This window comes from Artemia franciscana, chromosome 5 (genome assembly GCF_032884065.1).
Source record: "Artemia franciscana chromosome 5, ASM3288406v1, whole genome shotgun sequence".
Lineage (NCBI taxonomy): Eukaryota > Metazoa > Arthropoda > Branchiopoda > Anostraca > Artemiidae > Artemia > Artemia franciscana.
In genome coordinates, this window is record NC_088867.1 from 36,950,317 (window position 1) to 36,971,905 (window position 21,589).

At 35.9% G+C, this 21,589-nt stretch overlaps 1 protein-coding gene across 1 annotated transcript in view; it reads left to right on the plus strand.

Annotated features, from left to right (window-relative positions):
• LOC136027363 (ATP synthase subunit beta, mitochondrial) overlaps positions 1-20,988 on the plus strand; it is a 40,739-nt gene extending 19,751 nt beyond the window's left edge. The window contains exons 2-8 of the mRNA XM_065704531.1: positions 5,505-5,659; positions 7,459-7,642; positions 9,413-9,574; positions 13,796-13,965; positions 15,564-15,963; positions 18,891-19,120; positions 20,664-20,988. Of these exons, the coding sequence (XP_065560603.1) occupies positions 5,505-5,659; positions 7,459-7,642; positions 9,413-9,574; positions 13,796-13,965; positions 15,564-15,963; positions 18,891-19,120; positions 20,664-20,840 (1,478 nt within the window). The 3' untranslated portion in view covers positions 20,841-20,988. The remainder of the gene's footprint in view (positions 1-5,504; positions 5,660-7,458; positions 7,643-9,412; positions 9,575-13,795; positions 13,966-15,563; positions 15,964-18,890; positions 19,121-20,663) is intronic.
• Positions 20,989-21,589: the final 601 nt, after the last annotated feature.

Consider the following 21,589-nt stretch of genomic DNA (forward strand, 5'->3'; position numbering starts at 1 on the left):
AAATGCTTAGAGAGGAGGGATCAGGATGAAATTGGTGGGAAAAATAAGCACAAGTCCTAGATACATGATTGACATAACCAGAACAGATCTGCTCTCTTTGGGGGAGTTGGGGGGGGGGGTAATTCTGAAAAATTAGAAGAAATGGGGTATTTTTAACTTATAAAGGAGAGACTGGATCTTAATGAAATTTCATATTTAAAACAACCTTATAACTCAGATATCTTATTTTAAATCCTGACTGGATCCAGTGTTATTGGGGGGAGGGGGAACTGGAAATCTTTGAACATGCTTAAAGCAGAGAGATCAGGATGAAACTTGGTGGGAAGAATAAGCACAAGTCCGAGATACATGACTGACATAACCGGACCAGATATGCTCTTTTTGTGGAGTTGGGGGGGGGGGGGGGTAATTTGGAAAAATTAGAAAAAAATGAGGCATTTGTAACTTACAAACAGGTGATCAGATCTTAATGAAATTTGATATTTAGAAGGTTCTTGTGCTTTCAAACTCTTATTTTAAATACCGACCAGATCTGGTGACATTGGGGGGAATTGGAGGGGGGAAACCAGAATTCTTGGAAAACATGAAAATCAAGGTATCTTGCAAATGGGTGATTGGATCTTAATGAAACTGGATATATAGAAGAATCTCATGTCTCAGGTGCTGTATTTTCAATTCAAATCAGATCTGGGGATATAGAGGGTTGGAGGGGGGAAACAGAAATCTTGAAACCAGAAATCTTGGAAAATGCTTGGAGTGGAGAGATCAGGATGAAAGTTGATGGGAAATATTAAGCAGCTCTTTTGGGGGAGCTGGGGTTTGTTGATTAGGAAAAATTGAGGTATTTTTAGCTTTGATTTTTAGAAGTAACTCGTGTCTCAGAGCTCTTATTTCAAATCCCAACCAGATCTGTTGACATTAGGGGGAGTTGGAAGGGGAAACCAGAAATCTTTGAAAATGCTTAGAGTGGAGAGATTGGGATTAAACTTGGTGGGTAGAATAAACAAATGTCATAGATATGTGATTGATGTAACCAGACTGGATCCAATCTCTTTGGCTGAGTTAGGGGGTGAGGTTCAGTGCTTTGGCAAGTTTGGTGCTTCTGGATGTGCTAGGACAATAGAAATTGTTAGGCATGCCAGGGAGCTGCACAAATTGACTTTATAAAGTCATTTCCCCCAATTTGACCATCTGGGGGGGCTGAAGGGAGAGAAAAATTGAGGTATTTTTAGCTTACAAGTGGGTGATCAGTTCTAAATGAATTTTAATATTTAGAAGGATCTCATGACTCAGAGCTCTTATTTTAAATCCCAACCGGCATTATACCTCTGATTTTCCTTTTAAATCAATCTATTGATTCTTAGAATTTCACAATTCTAAATATTAGAATGTCACAAGTGCCATATGAGCTCTTAGCTCTTGTTCAGTTCTTGTAGGGCATTTAGACATCATAAGAGCATTGAAATATGTAATCAAGCAGTTTTCATAATTAGGGGTTTACTTCCCCACCCCATCAAGGCATGCCTAAATTGGGCATAAGTTTTGATGGCATACACAGGCCCTTAATTTTGAGGGAGGAGGGGGGCATTATCCCCTTTTCACTATCTACTTTCTCTAGGGTTTCTCTGAAAAAAAGGAGATCCCAAAGACATTTTAGTCTAAGGCCATGGTCAAATCAGTGCCTTGAACACTCTAGGATTCCAGCTTGAGATTGTCCTGTTGATAATGGCAAGGGAATGAAAGGCAGATGATGAATGTCCTGACAGGGGTGCTGAAATTCAATCTGTCATCAACAATGACTCCAAGATCTCTTTCTTCAGACACTAGAGAAAGAAGATATCTTTAAAGGAAATACTGCTGGTGTTATGCTTTCCAAAATGTTGATTATGTTTGCCAAAATAGAGGACATGATATTTGCCAATATTGAAGGCAAGGAGTCATGTATCAGCCCAATTTTCAAGAATGCAAAGATCAATATGGACTGATTCTAATTACCTTAAATTGGACTTTATGGTGATAAGGCAAATCGTGTGTTTACCTGCTTCAGTAATAATAATTGGCATTTCAAGTAGTAGACCATGTTTTATTGAGTCACTTCCTGTCTACTGTTGACTTGGAGAAGTATAATTTTAATGAGTTCTTAGAAGTGTGGTAGCTCAACTCACTAATTTAGAATCATGTGCATAACTGGGGGGGGGGGGTTGATTGGCAATTTGGAGCATCATTTATATATAAATATAAGAGACCTGGTCCAAGAATAGTACCCTGAGGGAGACCACCTAAAAATATTGTACAGGAAGAAAAATGAGGAATTTCACTAGAACCAAAAATTTTTACAACTTGGGTTCTATCTAATAAAAAGGCCTGTTCCATTATATAGCAGAAAGATTTATAGCTGTAGCTTTTAACTGTGTTATAAGGAACCTGTGCCAAACTTTATCAAAAGTTTTGCTAGGTCTTAGAGGATCATGCCAACAGGAAAATCTTTGTCTAGTAGGGCTATGGCAAAATTGTCTAGAAGGTTAGTGTTCATATATCTCCCAGCTCTAAAGACATATTGAGAAGGAGTTAAGTTATGGGCATCGAAGTGTTACATTAAAGCTTTATTAATATACATTTCAAAACTTTGGCAGCAGTAGAACCCATCCTGATGGGATGGTAATTTTTTGTGTAGGATTTGTGTCCTTTGTGGATTGGAGGGATGCATGACATTTCCTAATCAGAAGGAAATTGTCCCTATTGGAGAGGCATCTGAGAGAGGTTGCATAAGGGAAAGCTCAGAACAATTTGACGTTATTTGTGAAGGGTGATATGTATCCCATCTGATCCTTTACACTTATTGATGTGGAATTTATCAGGACTAGCAAGAATGATCTTTTCATTGATTTGCAATTTAGGCAAGAGACTAGTTATAGGATATGGTGGCACAGCAGGGCTAGATGCATAAGAGTGCTTGGTGAAAGATGAAGCAAAGTGACTGTTCAATGCATTGTGCCTATCAAAACTAAACTTTGTTAGGTCTTAGTTAAGAATCTTCACAAAACTGAGTTTTTGAAACTGGAAAAACTTTATGAAATGTATTTTTATTGCATATCCAATCAGGGGCACCAAGAACTGGTTTATTGCAACCTAAATATAATCATGGTCATAACAGACAGAATACAGAATGACAATTATTTTACAACATTCATGCATTTTAACCATTTTTAGAAATGGGGAGGTGAAGGAATTGCAATACTGTCCCATCTGCTTGTATAGAAATATTTTGTATTTGAATCAAGAAAGTAAGTCATAAATATTTCAAGGTCAAGGATATTCAAACACATACTATTTTTTCTAATTAATCAAACAAAGGTGGGATTGTCTAGTTAATAAGAGTTCAAGCTGGAAATAATTAGAGAAAAACATAATTTAATCAATCTTTTCAATGAAGTTGAACAAGGAGTTGTTTGATACTAGAGTTTATATTAATGGTTGCAAGCTTTTGTGGTTTTTGGCCTCTTTGGTCTATGGTCCTTTGTTCTGTCAAATGATTTGCAACATTTGCTAAACAGATGATAATTCTGCTCTTGGTCTTGGTGTCCTGGTTTTAAAATGTTTTGTTCTATCAGAATCATTTATTTCTTCTTCTTTGTACTTCTACAATAAGGCTAAATAAACTGTCTAAATAAACTTGGAGTGAGTGTTGTTAAAAACTACTGTAAATTTAAGAAAACCAAAAAAGGGTTAAAAATAGGATGGATCCATGGAGATTCCCTGCATAGTTCATATTTTCATAGTTAAGGGTATATTCTTATCATTCTAGTGAACAGTTCCTGGCACAAAACTGGGAAAATCATTTTTATCAATTTGTATAACTTGCTTTAGTTTCTCAAGAGCATTTAGAGAGTCAAATCATATTCCAATATAACTTGAAGTAATTTTCATTAAAGTTAATATGTATATAAGGAAGATGTGTTTTATTCTTCAAAGATGCACAGCTTTAGTATTTGTTTTCTATTGTAGAAAAATGTAAAAATTACTAAGACTTAAAATAAGCATCAAAACTATAAAGCTATTCCAAAAAAAATATAAATACCACAGTGTTTATATCCATGAAAGGAATAGACTTACCAAGCTTTGTAAAAATCTGCAACCATTGGTCTCAAACTGCATTTTACTATGCAATGATAAAGATAGTGTCTATATCAATAGACTGTGTATCGAAGAACCAATAACAGAGCAAGATAGAGAAATTACAGACAGTAACAAGCTTGCTAACTTCCTGAACCTACAATTTGTCTCAGTTTTGTCCATGTAATCTGATGGCCCTTTACCTTCCCCATCAAAATACAATATAAAAGCCCAAGTGGAAAGTACCATGGTATTGCCTACAGATGCTCTTAAATGTTTATGGAAGTTAGATGCTAACAAGTCACCAGGACCCAATAATATACATCTCATAATATACATACATCTTTTCTTTCTCAGCTCCTCTAAGAGTTGAAAAAACATAATTCTGTAAACTCATAGTTTTGTTTTGGAAATACTTCTAGGAATATGGTTTCAACATTAAAAATTAAAGTTTGACATGGAACTTAGTTAATATTCTTGGAACCACCCTGCTAAATCCTATAGTATAAGAAAAGTAGACTGTCAGCCTGATAGTTTTGCTATAGTGTGTTCTGGGGCTGTCTGTTTTATAAGTGCCTAGAGGATACAAGTAAAAGATAGCATTTAGAAGCCTTTGGTTGCCAATTTTTAGGGCATGTCCTAAACATTTCTACCTTGGCACTGTGTTGACAGTGGTCACAAGTGTTTGCCTTAGTGCATTTAATATTGATTGGTCAGTAATTTTGGGGTCAAGTGAAAAATATTCTCCTTAGGCAGATATATTGAATGCTTCAATATTGGAAATTTTGTCTCGCCTTTATTACCTTATTTTGTTCCCCTCCTCCTCTTGTCTCTGCACTACATATCTATGTCTTTCCTGGGTTTTCTTTTCTCTTTCTTGATATAACTATTTTTCTTCTTCCAGCTGTCTGGTTTAACTTATTCAGGGCTAAAAGGAAAGCTTTTTAAACTTTAAGAGAGCTACAAAATGATGCCTAAAAGTCTTAGTCTCTTAGAGCTTTGATGCCTCTGCTAGACTGTCTTGCCATCAGTTTTAACTCCAAGGTCCCTCTCAAAATCAACATTCAAGAACTTGTAAATCTTTCGTAGAAATATGGTGATCATGTTGAGGGATTTTATGACATATGTGAAAGGCCTTGCATTTTGAGGGAATAAACTCAAGGTTCCAAGTCATAGCCCACCAATATTAAGTCAAGATCCAGATCTAATATTTTAAGGATTGTGGAAATGGTGCCAAATATCTAGAAATCATCAGCAAACATAGTAATGCGCTACAGATATTATATAGGTCAACTAATTCTTAAGGTAGCATGAACCTCAATTTAGTTATAAAAAAAACTACTGTGATAAATTAAGTATTCTTCTGACTTATTATATGTCAACTATTTCAGGGTCTGTTCATGCTGGACAAGTAGATAGTGCTGCAGCTGCTGCAAAAGCTCAAGCTGCAGCTAATACTTCCAATGGCCAAATTACTGCTGTTATTGGTGCTGTTGTAGATGTTCAATTTGAAGACCAGCTCCCACCTATTCTCAATGCACTTGAAGTAAGTAGATTCATTTTTGTAACTTTTGAAAAATTCATATCTGTTGCTGTGAATTATGGTCTTTCTGTCATTCTTTACTTTTTGTATTGTATTCTGTGTAAATTCAACAAAAGATCTTCTCGACTCCATAGTATTACCAGTTTTTGGTAGTTCCAAACATAATATAGATGATCTTTACAATATTTAGACCAATGCTAGAAAATCAAAATACCTAAAAAATGGTCATTTTGATTATGTCATATGTATTCCAACACAAGTTTCAGATATGCTTTGCTAAACCAGGCAAAAAGAAATATGCCTGCAACCAATATCATTTTATCTCTGGCTGCAAGAACATTGCCTCTTCCTATGTCCTTGAGGTCATTAGGAAAATTTTGTCCAACCAATCTTAAAGATTTTATGAAGCTTTACAAGATGCTTGTTATGCCTCATTTTTGATGTGTTTGTAGCAACACTGGCATAAGATTTATGTAAAGATTATGGAAGGGTGCAAAGAAGAGCCACCAAGGTACTAACAAACATGAAATATGTGTGTAAAGTGAATGTCTAAAGGGAATACATTGCCTATACTGATGTCTCAATGCTTAAGACCTTATATATTCCTTTTAAGTTCATTTCACAAAACTCCCCTGGTACTTCAGCAAGGGGTATTTTAAGAAGCTGTAAAGAAGCCATCAGATAAAATTTATCAGACTCAAAAGCTTTTTTCCTGCTATTTGGCCAATCTTTAGATCAGTTGTTGATACAAACAGCCTTGTGCTGATAGAACAGTTAAAATGTTTCAACACATCAAGTGGAATGGCTCTATGCAACAGACTATTGTCTTTAAGAAAGTCCAGATCTCAGCTTAATTCCTGGATAAAATTGTGTCAATTTTGACTTGTATGAACAGTTGGAAGACAAAAGATAGTTTGTATTTTTCCCTGCCATTTTCAAGAGATGAGGTCTTCTATTTAAGAGGATTAAGCAGCATCTTGCCAGATGGACAAGGTAAACTAAATCTTTAAGTAATCCTAGTGCATTGCTAACAAGCTTAAATTAAAATGTTATTTCAGGTTTTGGTCTAGATTTTGGTACCTTGATGATCTGTCCTGGATTTCTAAACAACTACACCCCTATAGAAAGAGCTTGGGGCTTCGTGTTGTTCTATAGCTCCCAGTTCCTTAGCCAAAATGTGGATAAATCATGTTCCAAAAAGGACAAATCAAGGACAAAGGTTCATTAAGACCTCTTTTTTTCAAAAAATAATAAAGGAGAATAAAGAGAAAGGGATTCATTGGCAAGAGCACCTGAGAATATTTTCCAAATAAATGTCCCTCCAAGTTTGAAAAATTCTCACAGTGTCTGTCCTTTGTGCATTATTACTGTCTTCATCTGATTACCAAACAACATTATGAAGTTGTTGAGTACACTCTTTCGCGGGTTTTAGGTATAACATTCGCCCCCCCCCCCCCCCCCTCGTCAAGTCCCATCAACAGTCAAATATATATCAATAGTCAAGTACTTTAAACTTGAGCCACTAAGGTGAAAAAAATTGATGAGAGAATTAAGCCTTTACTTACAAGAAATCTAACCTAACTTTAAGCATCATAGCTTGCATAAGACTGAAAAGCTGATTCACGAAGCTATTTGAATCCAAGCAGCAGAAAAGAAAATTTGTACATTCACCAGTGAATGTTGACTAGCCAGATTTCGGACATTCATGGTAACATATATACTGCTTGATTTAAGGTGTCAATACTATGGTTTTATATCAAAATGTCAGGAATGCTGTGAGTATTTGAAGAATTGTCTTACAGGTCCAGGGTCGTTCGCCAAGATTGATTCTTGAGGTTGCCCAACATCTTGGAGAAAATACTGTGCGTACCATCGCTATGGATGGTACTGAAGGTCTTGTTCGAGGCCAAAATGTATTGGATACTGGTGCCCCCATTAAGATCCCTGTAGGTCCAGAAACTCTAGGAAGAATTATGAATGTTATTGGTAAGAGTTTATTTGTTAACACTAATATTATGGAAAATGACTACTATGCTTGGAAGACTGGGATTATATACTTAAACATAAATGTATTTGGATATTTTCAAAATGCATTTACAATGCTAATATCCTTCCTGGCAATAAACTAGCTTCTCTGTTATTCTTTTGTTTCACATTAATGCTTTATTATTTTTAATTTAGTGACATAGTCCACATTATTCACCAAAAAATTGCTGATGTTTGCAGAATGTATTGTCGAAATTGTGCTTGTTATATTGAAAGGAATATCTTGAGTAAAATGTTAAGTTTTTATTATCTTTATGACCAAAAACAGTGCTGATGATCATAAAAATAAATTCACCTAAATATAGAAGCATTTTTAATTGTAAAACAATAAAAAAGCTAAGTCAATGGACCCAATTCTAGTGGAATTTTATAACGGGAAAAACACCTTGTATTTTTCAGTTGTGTAGTATTCACCAATGGGTCACATCATTGTCTTCTACCATGTATGTTCTTTCCAAATATATTTATCATTTCTGAGACAAATTCATAAGTTAAATAAAGTGTCCCACTAGAACAAATGAAAGAGACAAAACAATTAAAAATAACCTAGACTTGCAATGAGCGAAAGCACAGGATGGTTGGCCCCCAACCCCCCATTGCATTTCCTGGCTGAAGGGCAAGAAACGGAGATCAGCACCGCCGGTACGGACTGTAAAGTCTAATGCCGTATCCTTTACCTTTACATATATATATATATATATATATATATATATATATATATATATATATATATATATATATATATATATATATATGTATATATATATATATATATATATATATATATATATATATATATATATATATACATACATATATATATATATATATATATATATATATATATATATATATATATATATATATATATATAATTTATATAATTTTGCCATCAATCAATAGCTCAGATTCAGCTCTCTTCATTTATAAACTCACATATTTTTGAGTTTACTTTTTTTCTGTTTTTACATATAGAAAGATGCATTTTCCGTGTTTTAAGGTAATTAAAAAAAATACAATAATATTTGAGTTATGGGTTGATGGATGGATATATCTGAAAGTGTTAAATTCAGTGATATAATTATCTTGTTTTTTTGGTTCAATCTTTAGCTGTATGTTTGTTGCAAAATCCAGGGAACACAAGCCTTGAATGGGACAAAAACATATTCCCCCCCTTCTTCCTCACCTATCTCTCCCCTCCTTTCTCCTCCCTCGAATCTCACCCTTCTTGTCTCCATTGCTTTTGCTCTTTCCTCTTAGTTTCATTGTCTGCAAGAACTCCATTAACATTATCATTTTTGTAGAGGAATCAATTTTGACTCAAAACCAATTGTTTTAAATAAATGAAATAGGAAATACATAAATTATTCTTTTTTGTGAAAAATGCCTGTATTCTCTAGCTTTTGAGTAGCTTCAGGACTTTAGGGAGGAAGATATTTTTGTACGGTCATCTTGGTATTACATTTTCTTTACCTTCTATCTCATTGTTTACTCTTTTGTGAGCTTTTTTGGGGAATATTTGGAAAAATGTGTTATGGTATGTTTATGGTATGGCATGACATGCTATTCATTGAATTGGACTCTTTTCCATTTTTCATCTTCTATTTATAGGTGAAAGATAATATTGATCTTACCAGGTAACGCAGTGAAAAATTAATATCCCTTTGTAAAATAGTGAAACAATATTATTATTTTTGATGCTTTTCTTAGGTGAGCCAATTGACGAGAGGGGTCCAATTGTTACTGACAAGTTCGCTGCTATTCACGCCGATGCCCCAGAATTTGTTGAAATGAGTGTCCAACAAGAAATTTTAGTCACTGGTATTAAGGTCGTTGATCTTCTTGCCCCCTATGCCAAAGGTGGCAAAATCGGTAAGTGCAATAAATATTAAAAGATACTTGTAACATTGTTCGATTTACATTAAGAAACAAAAAATGTTAAAAGATTCCACATATATGTCGTCTCACCATCTTCAAAGCCCTTTTAGAGCTTCTTCCAAATAGAGGTCATAAAATGTAAATTGAAGGGCATAAATCATCAACAAACCCATCATCAGGAGAAGTGAGTCTTCTCTGCAAGGAATCATGAGGCAATATGGGCACGAGTTCATGAGCGTAGGCAAATTATTATATATATTTTTAAACCTTAATTTCCTAGTTTTTCCAACTCGCCCTTATTTAATCAGCAATATATGTCATGTCAAAAGGCTACTTAAAACGGCTTTTCTACAGTACAGCTTTGTTCGTAGCATATACTTTTCCATTTCTCTCCTAAATGGTACTTGTCTTGTCTTTTTCTAGTATTTCGACGAATGCTATTTGTCAGCGAGAGAAAGTCTCCCATTTGTGTATTTGTTTCAGTTGGTAAAACTAAAAAATACATGAATTGTACCTAACGAGTGCTATAAGTGCTGGTTCAAAAGGAAAATCGGTATCTGTGTCTTTAGTTAATGCCGCCGTTTCCTGATAGGAAATGGTATTTGTGTTATTATTAAGATTTGTCTAATTATAATATTGCTGGTACCTAATAGTCAGGGCTGTGGTGACTACGAGAATGCAGCTTATTTAAGAGGCCTTATGAAAGACTGAAATGTTTGAGACGGTGATGATCCTCTTTTTTTAACCCAATTATTTTTCAAAATTGAAAGATATATGGAAGATTTAAAAAGTATGTTTCTATAATTGCCGCTTGATTTTGTAAATTTTGTCGTTTTAACAAAAAGGTATATTGCATAATGGGTTCATTTACATATTGCGAAAATCCGTCCGTATCTTTTTGAACGATAACCCAGAAACGCTGCGCTTTAAAGCAAAGTTTTCAAAATAAATCCATCAGCGTGATCTAAGTTGTCAAGATGAGGACAAAGTCCTAAAAAAAAGAATATTTAAGAATAATTTATTTATTGACTCGCTTTAGTCTTTACACTGCCAAGGAGGCGCAGAAGACAAAAGGAGAAAGAAATTCAGTCTGAAACAACAAAATCTTGGAAGGAGGGGGGGGGGTCTACCAGCAATAGCGAGTCAAATGACACCACTTTTCTTGGTTTTCTTATAGCCTGTGTGAGCAGTATCATACAAGCTGGGGTAGCCTTGAACCAATGTTGTTAGATCATGAAGTTTTTGATGATCCATAGTCATGGTTTTATTCATTTAAAAATCTTTCCAAGAATCCGTCCTGGTCTAACCAAATCGTTGCGGAAAGCTAAAGAGTTTTCAAGCACAAAAAACGGACGGAAAAGCCGCATGGATTGCTGAATCTGGACGGATTATCGCAATGTGTAAATGCACTATAAATTAGTACTTTTTTAATTAAGATCGGTGACATTATACTTTTACGAACTGGGTCAGATAAATGTATGTCTAAATTTGTGTTTTATCGGGACTTTACAATGACAAATGCGTCCTTCTGGCTAGTTGGGATCGTCAGTTTAGGTTTTTGTAAAAAAAAAAAAATAATGACATTTTTACTATCGTTCCTAGAACTTATTCGATTGAAACTGTGAGAAGATTTAAAAGTCAGGGCTATGGCAAGAATTTGGTGTGGCCAGGTTGTCTAAAGAGCTTTTATGTGAGGAATACGTCAGAACTGAATTATTAAATAGTTGGGGGGAAGTTTTTTAGTTTTGCTACTATTTATCCTTTTGGCTTACCAAACTTAATTCTGTAATTAAGTTGAAGGTATACGGAAGGTATAGCAAATGTGTTTCCATAACTGCCGCTTATTTTTCGTGAACTTGCGGTTTTAAGAAAACGTTACATTGCATTAAGTGTCGTTTTTAGTTGGCACTGATGAAATATGTCCTTAGGCACTTGAAAAGTTTAGAATTGAAGGGGACTCCAAGTTAAAAGTATAGAAACTGGGAAGAGGAGTGTATTTCTAGATTTTTGTTTTATCGCGCCTTTAGAAAGAGAAAATTTATATTATTAGAAAAATTTGACATTGTAAATGTTCAAGGTCTTAAAAGTCGTGGTTGTGACAAGAATCTACAGCCATCAAAACAGAATATTGCTAGTCTAAAAGAGTTTTTGTGTTAGGACTATAATTTTAACGATAACTTATATAGTTGAGGAAAAATCCTGCAATTTTCATCCTTTTTTATTACCCATCTTATTTTCTGTAAATAAGTGGAAGATAAATAGAAGGTAAAGCAATTGTGTTTCTAAAACCCCTGCCTATTTCTATGAATTCGTGGTCTTAAGGAAACTGTACATTCTATGAAGAGAATTTAAGGGCTTGGAAGGTTAGAAAGGTTTAAAAGATATATTGTTTAAATTATCTAATTCTAATTTATTTAATTTTAATTTATCAAGACTTAAGAAGGTTTTTTTTTTTTTTTTTTTTTTTTTTTTTTTTTTGTCGGGACCTCCATTTTAGAATTCTGTAAAGAATGGCCGTTAAGTTATTTAACTCTGCAAAGTCCGGAAAGGTGGCGGCAATTTGCAGCAATCCTAACAGGGCTGGTCAAAAAAAGACCTTGTTTGAAGATTAAGGTGTTTGGACTGACAAATTAGTAGTTGGGGAAGGGGAGTATTTCGTTTCTTGTGAGTTTTTATCCTTTTGGCTTACCCCACTTACTTTCTGTAGGTAAGTGGAAGATATACGGAAGGTATAGTAAGTGCGTTTCTAAAACCGCCGCCTATTTCTTCTGAATTCGTGGTTTTAAGGAAACGTTACAGTGGTTGAAAACAACTGCAGGGTTTGGATGGTTAGCTATATACGAAATGGGTTAGAAAGATGCATGTTTTAATTTTTCTATTCTCTAGACCCCAGAAAAAAGAAATTATATCTTGTTTATCAGGACTTTCATTCCATGATGCTGGAAAAGAAGGGTTTTTTCCATTATTAAGTTATTTTCAGTTGTAACTGTGCAAAGACCAAGAAGATGACAGCAAGAATCTGCAGCAATCATAACAAAACACGGCTGGTTTAAAAAAGGATTCTTACTTGAAGACTAAGATATTTGAATTGGATTATTTGCAGCTCGGGGGGGGGGGGATATTCAATTTTTGCGAGTTTTTCCTTTTGGCTTACCCCACTTATTTTCCATAAATAAGTGGAAGATATACGAAAGGTATAGCAAGTGCGTTTCCATAACTGCCACTTATTTTTTAAATTTGTGGTTTTTAGAGAGCGTTACATCACACAAAGTGTCGGTATCTCAATCAAAATTGGTAAAAGGATTTATAGGCTCTCGGGTATTTGAATGCAAGTTTTAACAACTGTAATTGCACGTGGGCTTGAGGGTCAAAAATAGACAAATCGAATCATATGTGACTGGTTGAATCTCTATTATGTCTGCTTTAGAGAGAGAAGTGTTTGTCTTTTGCGTGTTCCATTTTTGGTATCTCTGCCAGTAAGCAGTACGACAAAATGTAGTATAATCCCCTCTCCAGGGCTATAATGAGAGAAAGTTCGAAATGATTCAGACACTTTTTGCGGATGAAGGGTAACAGATTGCCAAAGATTGTCCTTGTCGGCCAACCCTCTAAGGCCAAAAGAAAAGCAGGCTGTCCTCGAATAGCGTAGAAGGATGTAAGCAAAGATTTAAACGAAATGGTAACTTCTTTGAGGGTTTAAAGAGGGATCTCGTGAATAGATTGCGATGGAGGAGGAGCGTGTGTAGCTGTGTTGGCCTTAAGTGACTTGGTGCTGCAGTGAAGTTGTCAGTGGTAGTAGAAAGGATACACATGTTTGTTATGATGAATATTTTGTGGAATGACTTCTTATTCTATTTCACTGCATAAGGGAGAACCCATTTGATGTGTTGAATGATGTCAACTGAACTTCTAACCAAGCGAACATGACCTGAAACAAATTTGGTTGCGATTATTCTAGAAGGCCTATTAAATTCTATTTGACATCTTTCTGGGAGAAGGAAACGTTTTCAAGTCTCTCCGCCTGAGTGTCCGTTTTAATTTTTTTTTTTTTTTTTGGCAAAAGCAAAATATGAAAGCTGCCCTAATTTTGAGCTGTTTTTTTTTTTTTAATAGGAATGTATTTGTTTTACTGAAAGTTTCTTTTACTGATTTTGATATCGAGCTCTTTTTTTATAAAGTCTATTAATCATAATTATTACATTTTTGTTTTTTCAGGTCTCTTTGGTGGTGCTGGTGTCGGAAAAACTGTACTGATTATGGAGCTGATTAATAATGTTGCCAAGGCTCACGGTGGTTACTCTGTGTTTGCTGGTGTTGGCGAACGCACTCGTGAAGGTAACGATCTTTACCATGAAATGATCGAATCCGGTGTCATATCCCTTAAGGTAAGAATTTTTCGAATAAAACAAAACACTTGGTATTAAACTAGTCATGTTGATATGCAGAAAGTATATATACAGACAAGTCCGGCTCTAGGGAAGAAGAGGGATACCCTTAAATATGTTGATTTTTTAAAGTTTATTGCACGCTTGCAACTGAGTGCTCAATTAGACAAAAAGTTCATTTTGAAAAGTAGAGCCTTCTTACAATTCTTATGTGTCTATGTAATTGGGTGATTTTATTTTATTTCCTTAGTCAGGGTAAGTATATATACTACTACTACTAATAATAACTCACTGCGGCACCAAGTCACCTGAGGCTAACACAGCTGCGAACACCCCTCCTCAATCCCAATCTATTCAAAGCCTCCCAGGAAGTTCCCATTTCCTTTAAATCTTTCTTTATGATATCCTCCCACTCTACCCGCGGACGACCTGCTTTCCGTTTAGCCCTAGACGGTTGGCCGAAAAGGACAATCTTCGGCAATCTGTCATTCTTCATCTGAAGAACGTGCCTTAGCCATCTCAATCCCCCTCCCTGGTCAATAGGAGGTGGGACGCCTGTTGTCTCAATTTTCCATTTGAAATCAAGTATTAAAAAGGTATAATGTGCTGAGATGCAGGCTGGGTACATCCAGCTATATCGTTGACGAAATTTTGGTAAAAAAGAAGTATTTCTTCAAGTTTTATATTGAATCCGTTTAAGATTATATTCATGAAGGGTAATCATGGTTACATTATTAATTGTCGTTTACAGTGTTTAAAGCACCAGGACAGTGAAATAAAATTTGATTCGTTGAATGGGTTAAGTGGGAACGTACGCAAGTATATATATATATATATATCTTTATTTGTTAGAGGAAATCAGAAAGTCGGTTATAACGAAAAAGTCTTTCATATGTATTTTCTAATGAGTGCCGAAATTAAAACAAAAAAAAAACGTAAGATAAAATCAACAAATAAATTAGCCAAAAATATTCTAAGCAGCTTAAGGTGTTATTGTCTTTGTTCTTAGCAGCTTAAGGTGTTGTTGTCTGTGTCAGGTATACTAATTTGTTTTGGCTGTTCAATTTCACGGCTTAATGTGGCAAAACTGACAAAAATGTGGTAATTATAATTTTGGGACAACCAAAAGAAAAATCTCAAAAAGCTTTAGTTTCCAAGTACAAATATACCTAGGATGCTCACAGGGATAAAAAAAAAAGTTTAATTTTGATGCCCTTCAATGAAAACTGATTTGGGGTTAATATAGAAAGCAATTTGAATTGCCGAATTATTATTAATCCAAATATATCCCCTTGAAGATAACCATCGGGCGAAAATGATTTTGATGTCTCTGGATTGTAGCTTATATCTTATTCAGTATTTGTTCAAACAATATTGGGTTGAATTATTAATAGACTTGCATTAAACAGAAAAAGACAGAGTACGAAGACTAGAGCGGAAAAAAAAACAAGGAGCTGAAAAGCATATACGATAACTACCAGCAATGAAAACTACGCGAAAGAATCTACATTAGAAGGTGGACCAGCCTTCATAGGTTAAAATGGCTTCTCAACTGCGCCCAAAGGCTCGGGAATACACTATCATCTTTTCTTTTTTAGGATAAGACTTCAAAGGTCGCCCTCGTCTACGGTCAGATGAATGAGCCCCCTGGTGCTCGTGCCCGTGTTGCCCTAACTGGACTGACTGTAGCCGAATATTTCCGTGATCAAGAAGGACAAGATGTATTGCTCTTTATTGACAACATTTTCAGATTCACCCAGGCAGGCTCCGAAGTATCTGCTCTTTTGGGTCGTATTCCATCAGCTGTAGGCTACCAGCCTACTTTGGCCACTGACATGGGTACTATGCAAGAAAGAATTACCACCACTAAAAAGGGATCCATTACATCTGTACAGGCTATCTATGTACCTGCTGATGATTTAACAGATCCCGCACCTGCCACCACCTTCGCTCACTTGGACGCTACCACCGTGTTATCTCGAGCCATTGCTGAACTTGGTTAGTGTTATACTTCATCCTTCTTATCTCTTTCTCTCTCTCTCTTCCTCTCCCTCTCTCTTTCTCTCTCTCTTCCTCTCCCTCTCTCTTTCTCTCTCTCTCTCTCTCTCTCTCTCTCTCTCTCTCTCTCTCTCTCTCTCTCTCTCTCTCTCTCTCTCTCTCTCTCTCTCTCTCTCTCTCTCTCTCTCTCTCTCTCTCTCTCTCTCTCTCTCTCTCTCTCTCTCTCTCTCTCTTTCTAAATTCCCGTCTCAGTCGCTTGATACAAGAATGTACCTTGGATTCTAAATACTTATTTTAATACACACACTTAGTGATTGTAAAATATTTAATCTAAACTTAATGTAAAACAAAATGCTATATATATATATATATATATATATATATATATATATATATATATATATATATATATATATATATATATTGCTGTGGGACCCGACTTGGACCCCTCGCCGGTATCTAGAAGACTCCGTATGGTTGACTTACATTTGCTGCGATCTTGCGCCAGCTCTTCAGCTAACGGTGCCTGTAGCTGTCCCAATTTCTGCCAAACTTTCGAGATCCACTGATGGTATCGAGGTCATTTAGACATTTGCCCACCAATTCTAATTGACCGCCAGGACCTCTTCTCTAGTCTGGTAAAGGAACAACTAGTAGCACTTACTTGGCGATGCGGTCATTGTGTCTTCTTTGGACACGACCAAGCCAATGGAGCCTTCTTGGTTTATTTTAGTCATTTGAGGATCTTGCGGAGTATCGAATCTTCAGGATTTTTCGTAACAGCGGGGGAATTTCCATATCATAGAGATGAAGCACTGTCAATGGTCATGTCTCACCTGCATAGAAGCCTTATAGATGTTTCATGGGATTTTCTTGACCAAGGGTTTCCAGACCAGGGGCAGCCTGACAGGGATGATGCAGCCCATTGCAGAGGTTACTATCCATAGGAACCGGATTTTCCGCCTTGCCGTAGTTGTCCTCCCATAGAGGATCTTACTACGGAGATGTTCTGCCTCACCATGCAATTTAACCTATTGTTGGGAGATGGTTTGTAACTCGCGGGATGTATCAATCAAGGGTGCATCTGGCCCTACTAAGTGTACATCAAAGGGTCCTTCCTCCTCCACCTGTATTTATGACATCCGGATGAGGGTGTCCCAGTTTCTATTATAGACCCCCCAGGAACTAGGTCCCTTCTTGGTTTGTCCCTCCTATTCAATGGAGGTGTACCCTAAATATCTGTTAGACGTTTCCCTATCTGCCACTTGGAGACATACTGAGTAGTCTGGGGTTGGCTAATGAGAACCTCCGCAGCTCGAACGCCATCAACTGAACCACTATATGACTCAGATCTGTTGATCAATCACAAAAGCCTGATGAGCATTCACACCCTAGTCATCTGATCAGTAAGGGGACTTTTCTTAAAGAAATCTTTAAGGGGAACAGCTTCGAATAGAAAATGAAGACATATTTGTTAGAATGCCTGCAAAGAGTGCCTTAGAAGAGTCCATTCGTCGTGAGAGTTGAAAAACGATTATAATAATCGAGAACACAGCCAATGGCTTTTGAAGTCCCTGACATATATCAAGATCTTGTCCTTTACGATTCCAGACAAAATATTCTTAAAAGAATTTTAGCTTTGAGCCATAGACATATTTTGTAGTGTTTTGAGAGATCAGAGCTATTTTTTATGGGACGGAACGGTTTTGCCCCGGGTCTCTTCTAGCTATGTGCAGCACATGCCAAGTTCGGTGATTCGTACCCACCAGGGATATATTTTCTTTTACCTGATAAGACAGGGAGCAGATATCGAGAAATGCTGCAAGCGCTTATAGACTTGGTACCAAGAGCCAATCCCACTAAAATTCTAACAGGTTTTGAAAAGGCAGCTATAGATGCTTTTCGAGTTGTTTCCAAACTACCTTATCAGGATGTTTCTTTCACTTTTAACTGTCTTTCATAAGAAAAGTTCAATCGCTGGGTCACAAGCAAGAGTTCAAAAATGACCATAATTTTAATATCATTGTAAATAATTATCCCAGCCTTAGCTTTTGGTCCATTACAAAATATGGAAAGGGTGTTTGAAGAACTCTGTGGCTATAAAGTAATGATCATGATCCTCTCTTTAGTTACTTCAATGATACCTACGTATGTGGCATTCAATTGCCAAACCGGGGGGTTGCATTGCCAGGAGTTTTACCAGTCTTTTGGAACCATACTAAAAGTGCATTGAGCTGCGTGGCGAAAACTACGAATTCTACAGAGGGTTTCCACGATTTCCTTAATGGTATGCTCATCTGCGTTCATCAAAGTCTTTGGAAGCTCTTTGATGGACCAAAGCGTGACATTGCTGTTCGTCGTTTGGTGACATCACAGGCTGCTCTGCAGCAGGTTCAAAATTTCTTGGGGTCAGATCGGTCCTTAAATAAATAAAGAAGATAAAAAATTGACAGTTGTTAAGGATTTTAAGAATAAATAGCAAAAAAGAACATACAAATTGCCTAAAAACACTTGAATTTCTTTGAGTCGCGTTTTATTCTTCAAAAAAATGGAACCAATTGCAAAAAGTTTCGTTTTTCGCTCCTCTTTTAAAACGATATATTAAAAATCCTTCGCGGGATCAAAAATTGAAACAGATATGAGTTATGCGGTGGTTGAATTTAAGGTAATTGAGTTACGTTGTAAGTGAGTTCAGGGTGGTTGAGTTGTTTGCTGCTCGAGTTTTGGTGGTTGAGTTATGTGGGAACCATATATAATGTCGGAACGTACTAGAAATTGTTCGGATCTGAAAATGCGCAATGTTGGACTGTCAGTCTCCTTAGAAATACTGTAAACTTCGCTACCTTAAAATGCTAGTATGTCAATCTTTTCTTTTTTTTGTAATCCTAAGATTTCCTGTAATTCTAACGAGTTCTTCTTTTTTTTAGGCATTTATCCCGCTGTAGATCCCCTCGATTCCACATCTCGTATTTTGGATCCCAACATTATTGGCGAGGAACACTACAACATTGCTCGTGGTGTACAGAAAATTCTTCAGGATTATAAATCCCTCCAGGATATTATCGCTATTTTGGGTATGGATGAATTGTCTGAAGAAGATAAACTTATTGTCTCCAGAGCCAGGAAAATCCAGAGGTTCTTGTCGCAACCTTTCCAGGTTAGTAAACCTCATGATACCGACGATGGGTTGTTCTAGGTTAAAGATTTACATGATTATCTCGAGATTTTATTGAGATATGGGGGGGGGGAGACTAATATATTAAAGGGAAAAAATTATCTCTTTTGTGAGGTTTGGAGTTCAGGGATGACTTGGTTTTAAGACAGATACGAGGAATTGCGGTCAGTAAACTATGAATATGAAATCAATTGAAATAGCGACTTTGGTATTATAATATATGTTTGAGGGGGGGGGTTGAGTTTGCTTATTTCAGTAGAGCCTGTAAAGAATGCTGGCAAATAAGGCTTGGGTTAGAAAATGATATCAATGTAATTAAAACTCCGGTTTGTTAAAATTATTTCAAATTAAAAATTGCTAGCCAGTTGCCACAATAATAAAAAATTATTCCTACTCTGTTCATTTTGGATATTCCATCAATTTGGTTCGTCCCAGATAGAGTATGAAATATTATTTGAGTTGTTCCACCCTATATGACAGGTGTTATATCAGGTCTAAGACGATTCGACAATTCACATTAAAACCCCGTTCCTAAAATGGGATTTGAGTCAGCCTATACTAATTGTGGAAATATTTTCATTTTAAACTCTTCATAATTGAAGTCATCTACCGTTCAGAATTAAATATAGTTCAGTTGAGTTAGTTTGAACTTGTTAAAGCTGACCAGTAAAATATTCTTTAGGAAATATAACTGCTAATTGTTATTCCTGGATTGGACAATATTTTGTGTTTGTATAACTTCATTGGTAATTGGTCCTGAATGACATCAAATTTCTTTTCTATTTTTGGAATAACTAAAATTATTTCATTTCAAAAGCGGAAAATTTGATATATATTTTTTAAAATATAACTGAAAACCATATTTATTAATATACTTCCCAGTATCTTAATTGTGACTTCAAGTGTTCTTCAGCGCTCAAACGTTTGCATATATCAAATAAAGTGCTATTACAATAATATGACACTTCGCTTTAAAAATCTTTGGCATGGATTTTTTTGTTTTTGCTGGTAAAAGCTCATACGAATTTAATTTGTTTCAAATATAAGACATATTCTCTCTCAATGTTGAACTATGTATTCATCATCAGATATTCACAATATTCATCATCAGAATCCTCGCTATTAGAAATGCTGAGGGTTTCCCAATCCTCCTTGTTGTCCGTACAACAGCCCTCTACTACTTCACCCTCTTCTGATTCAAGTAGGCACAGGATTTCCGCATCTGGAAGCCGTCGCAAAGTCATTCTGCGAAAAGAAAAATGTTTGCTACCCATTTGTTAAATCAGAAAATGCCAAGTTGATCGTTTTAATATGCTATTTCCTCACGAAATTTGCTACGGAGCTTGTCAACAGTCAGCTATGCAGCAATGTATATCATGTTTCAGAGCATGTTTTTCGCTATCAATCGTCGATATTATGTCCTTTGTGTAACTGATTGAAAATTCAAACAGGGCTAGATGAGTTTCTGTCTTTGATAAGTAGTTGGTAAGCAGTTTTGTATTTGTTTTTCTTCTTCTATTTTTAGGTTGCTGAAGTGTTCACAGGTCATGCTGGTAAACTTGTACCAATCAAGGATACTATTAAGGGATTCAAGATGATTTTGAATGGTGAGCTTGACCACCTCCCTGAGGTCGCTTTCTACATGGTTGGCCCTATTGAAGAAGTGGTTGCTAAGGCCGAAAAGATTGCTGAATCCCAGTGATTTAATAACAAGAAGAAATATGGCAATGTGATTTTATTTGTTATCTACAGTGCAGAATCTTTTCAATGCTGAGTATGTAATTATAAATTGCTGCGATTCCACCTTTTCTTTATAAATAATGTTGTACGATTAAAAGGATTCTGTTTTATTTGTCTCTTTTTTTAGGGGGGGGGGGTAATTCAAGTATTGAAACCAGTGCTGTCACTTACTTGAAGTACTACTTAAGTAAAATTTTCCATTACTTGTACTTAAGTAAAAACTCTAGGGTGTACTTATTACTTGATATTTAAGTAATATTACGAAATACTTATTACTTAAGATACTTTTAATGTGCTTGTTTTTCAAATACTTTTGTGTGCGTGTGCTTTGGCAATGTACAAAAAAAACATTGCGTAATAGAGACATCTATTATCAAAAACTGTAACAAGTTGCTGAGAACAGATGGTGGTGAATAAACCGAATTCCCGACAGCATGTTTAAAGAAGAAGCAGGACCTTTTATGTCATAAGCGTCTTTAATCTCAAACTAACTGAAAAGTCAGCATGGCCAAACAGCTTCCATTTATACTCCAAGGGAGGTACTTTACTGTGAAGGGGGAAATTGACCAAGACGGGTCTGTGAGTGCATCCTGCAAGTTTTGCCCCAACAAAACTTTAAAGGGACATATATGCAACGACCAACTTCCACAAGCATTTGAAGGTAAATAACTCCTATGTGCTGCCTATTTGTATTTGTGTCATGTGTCTTTT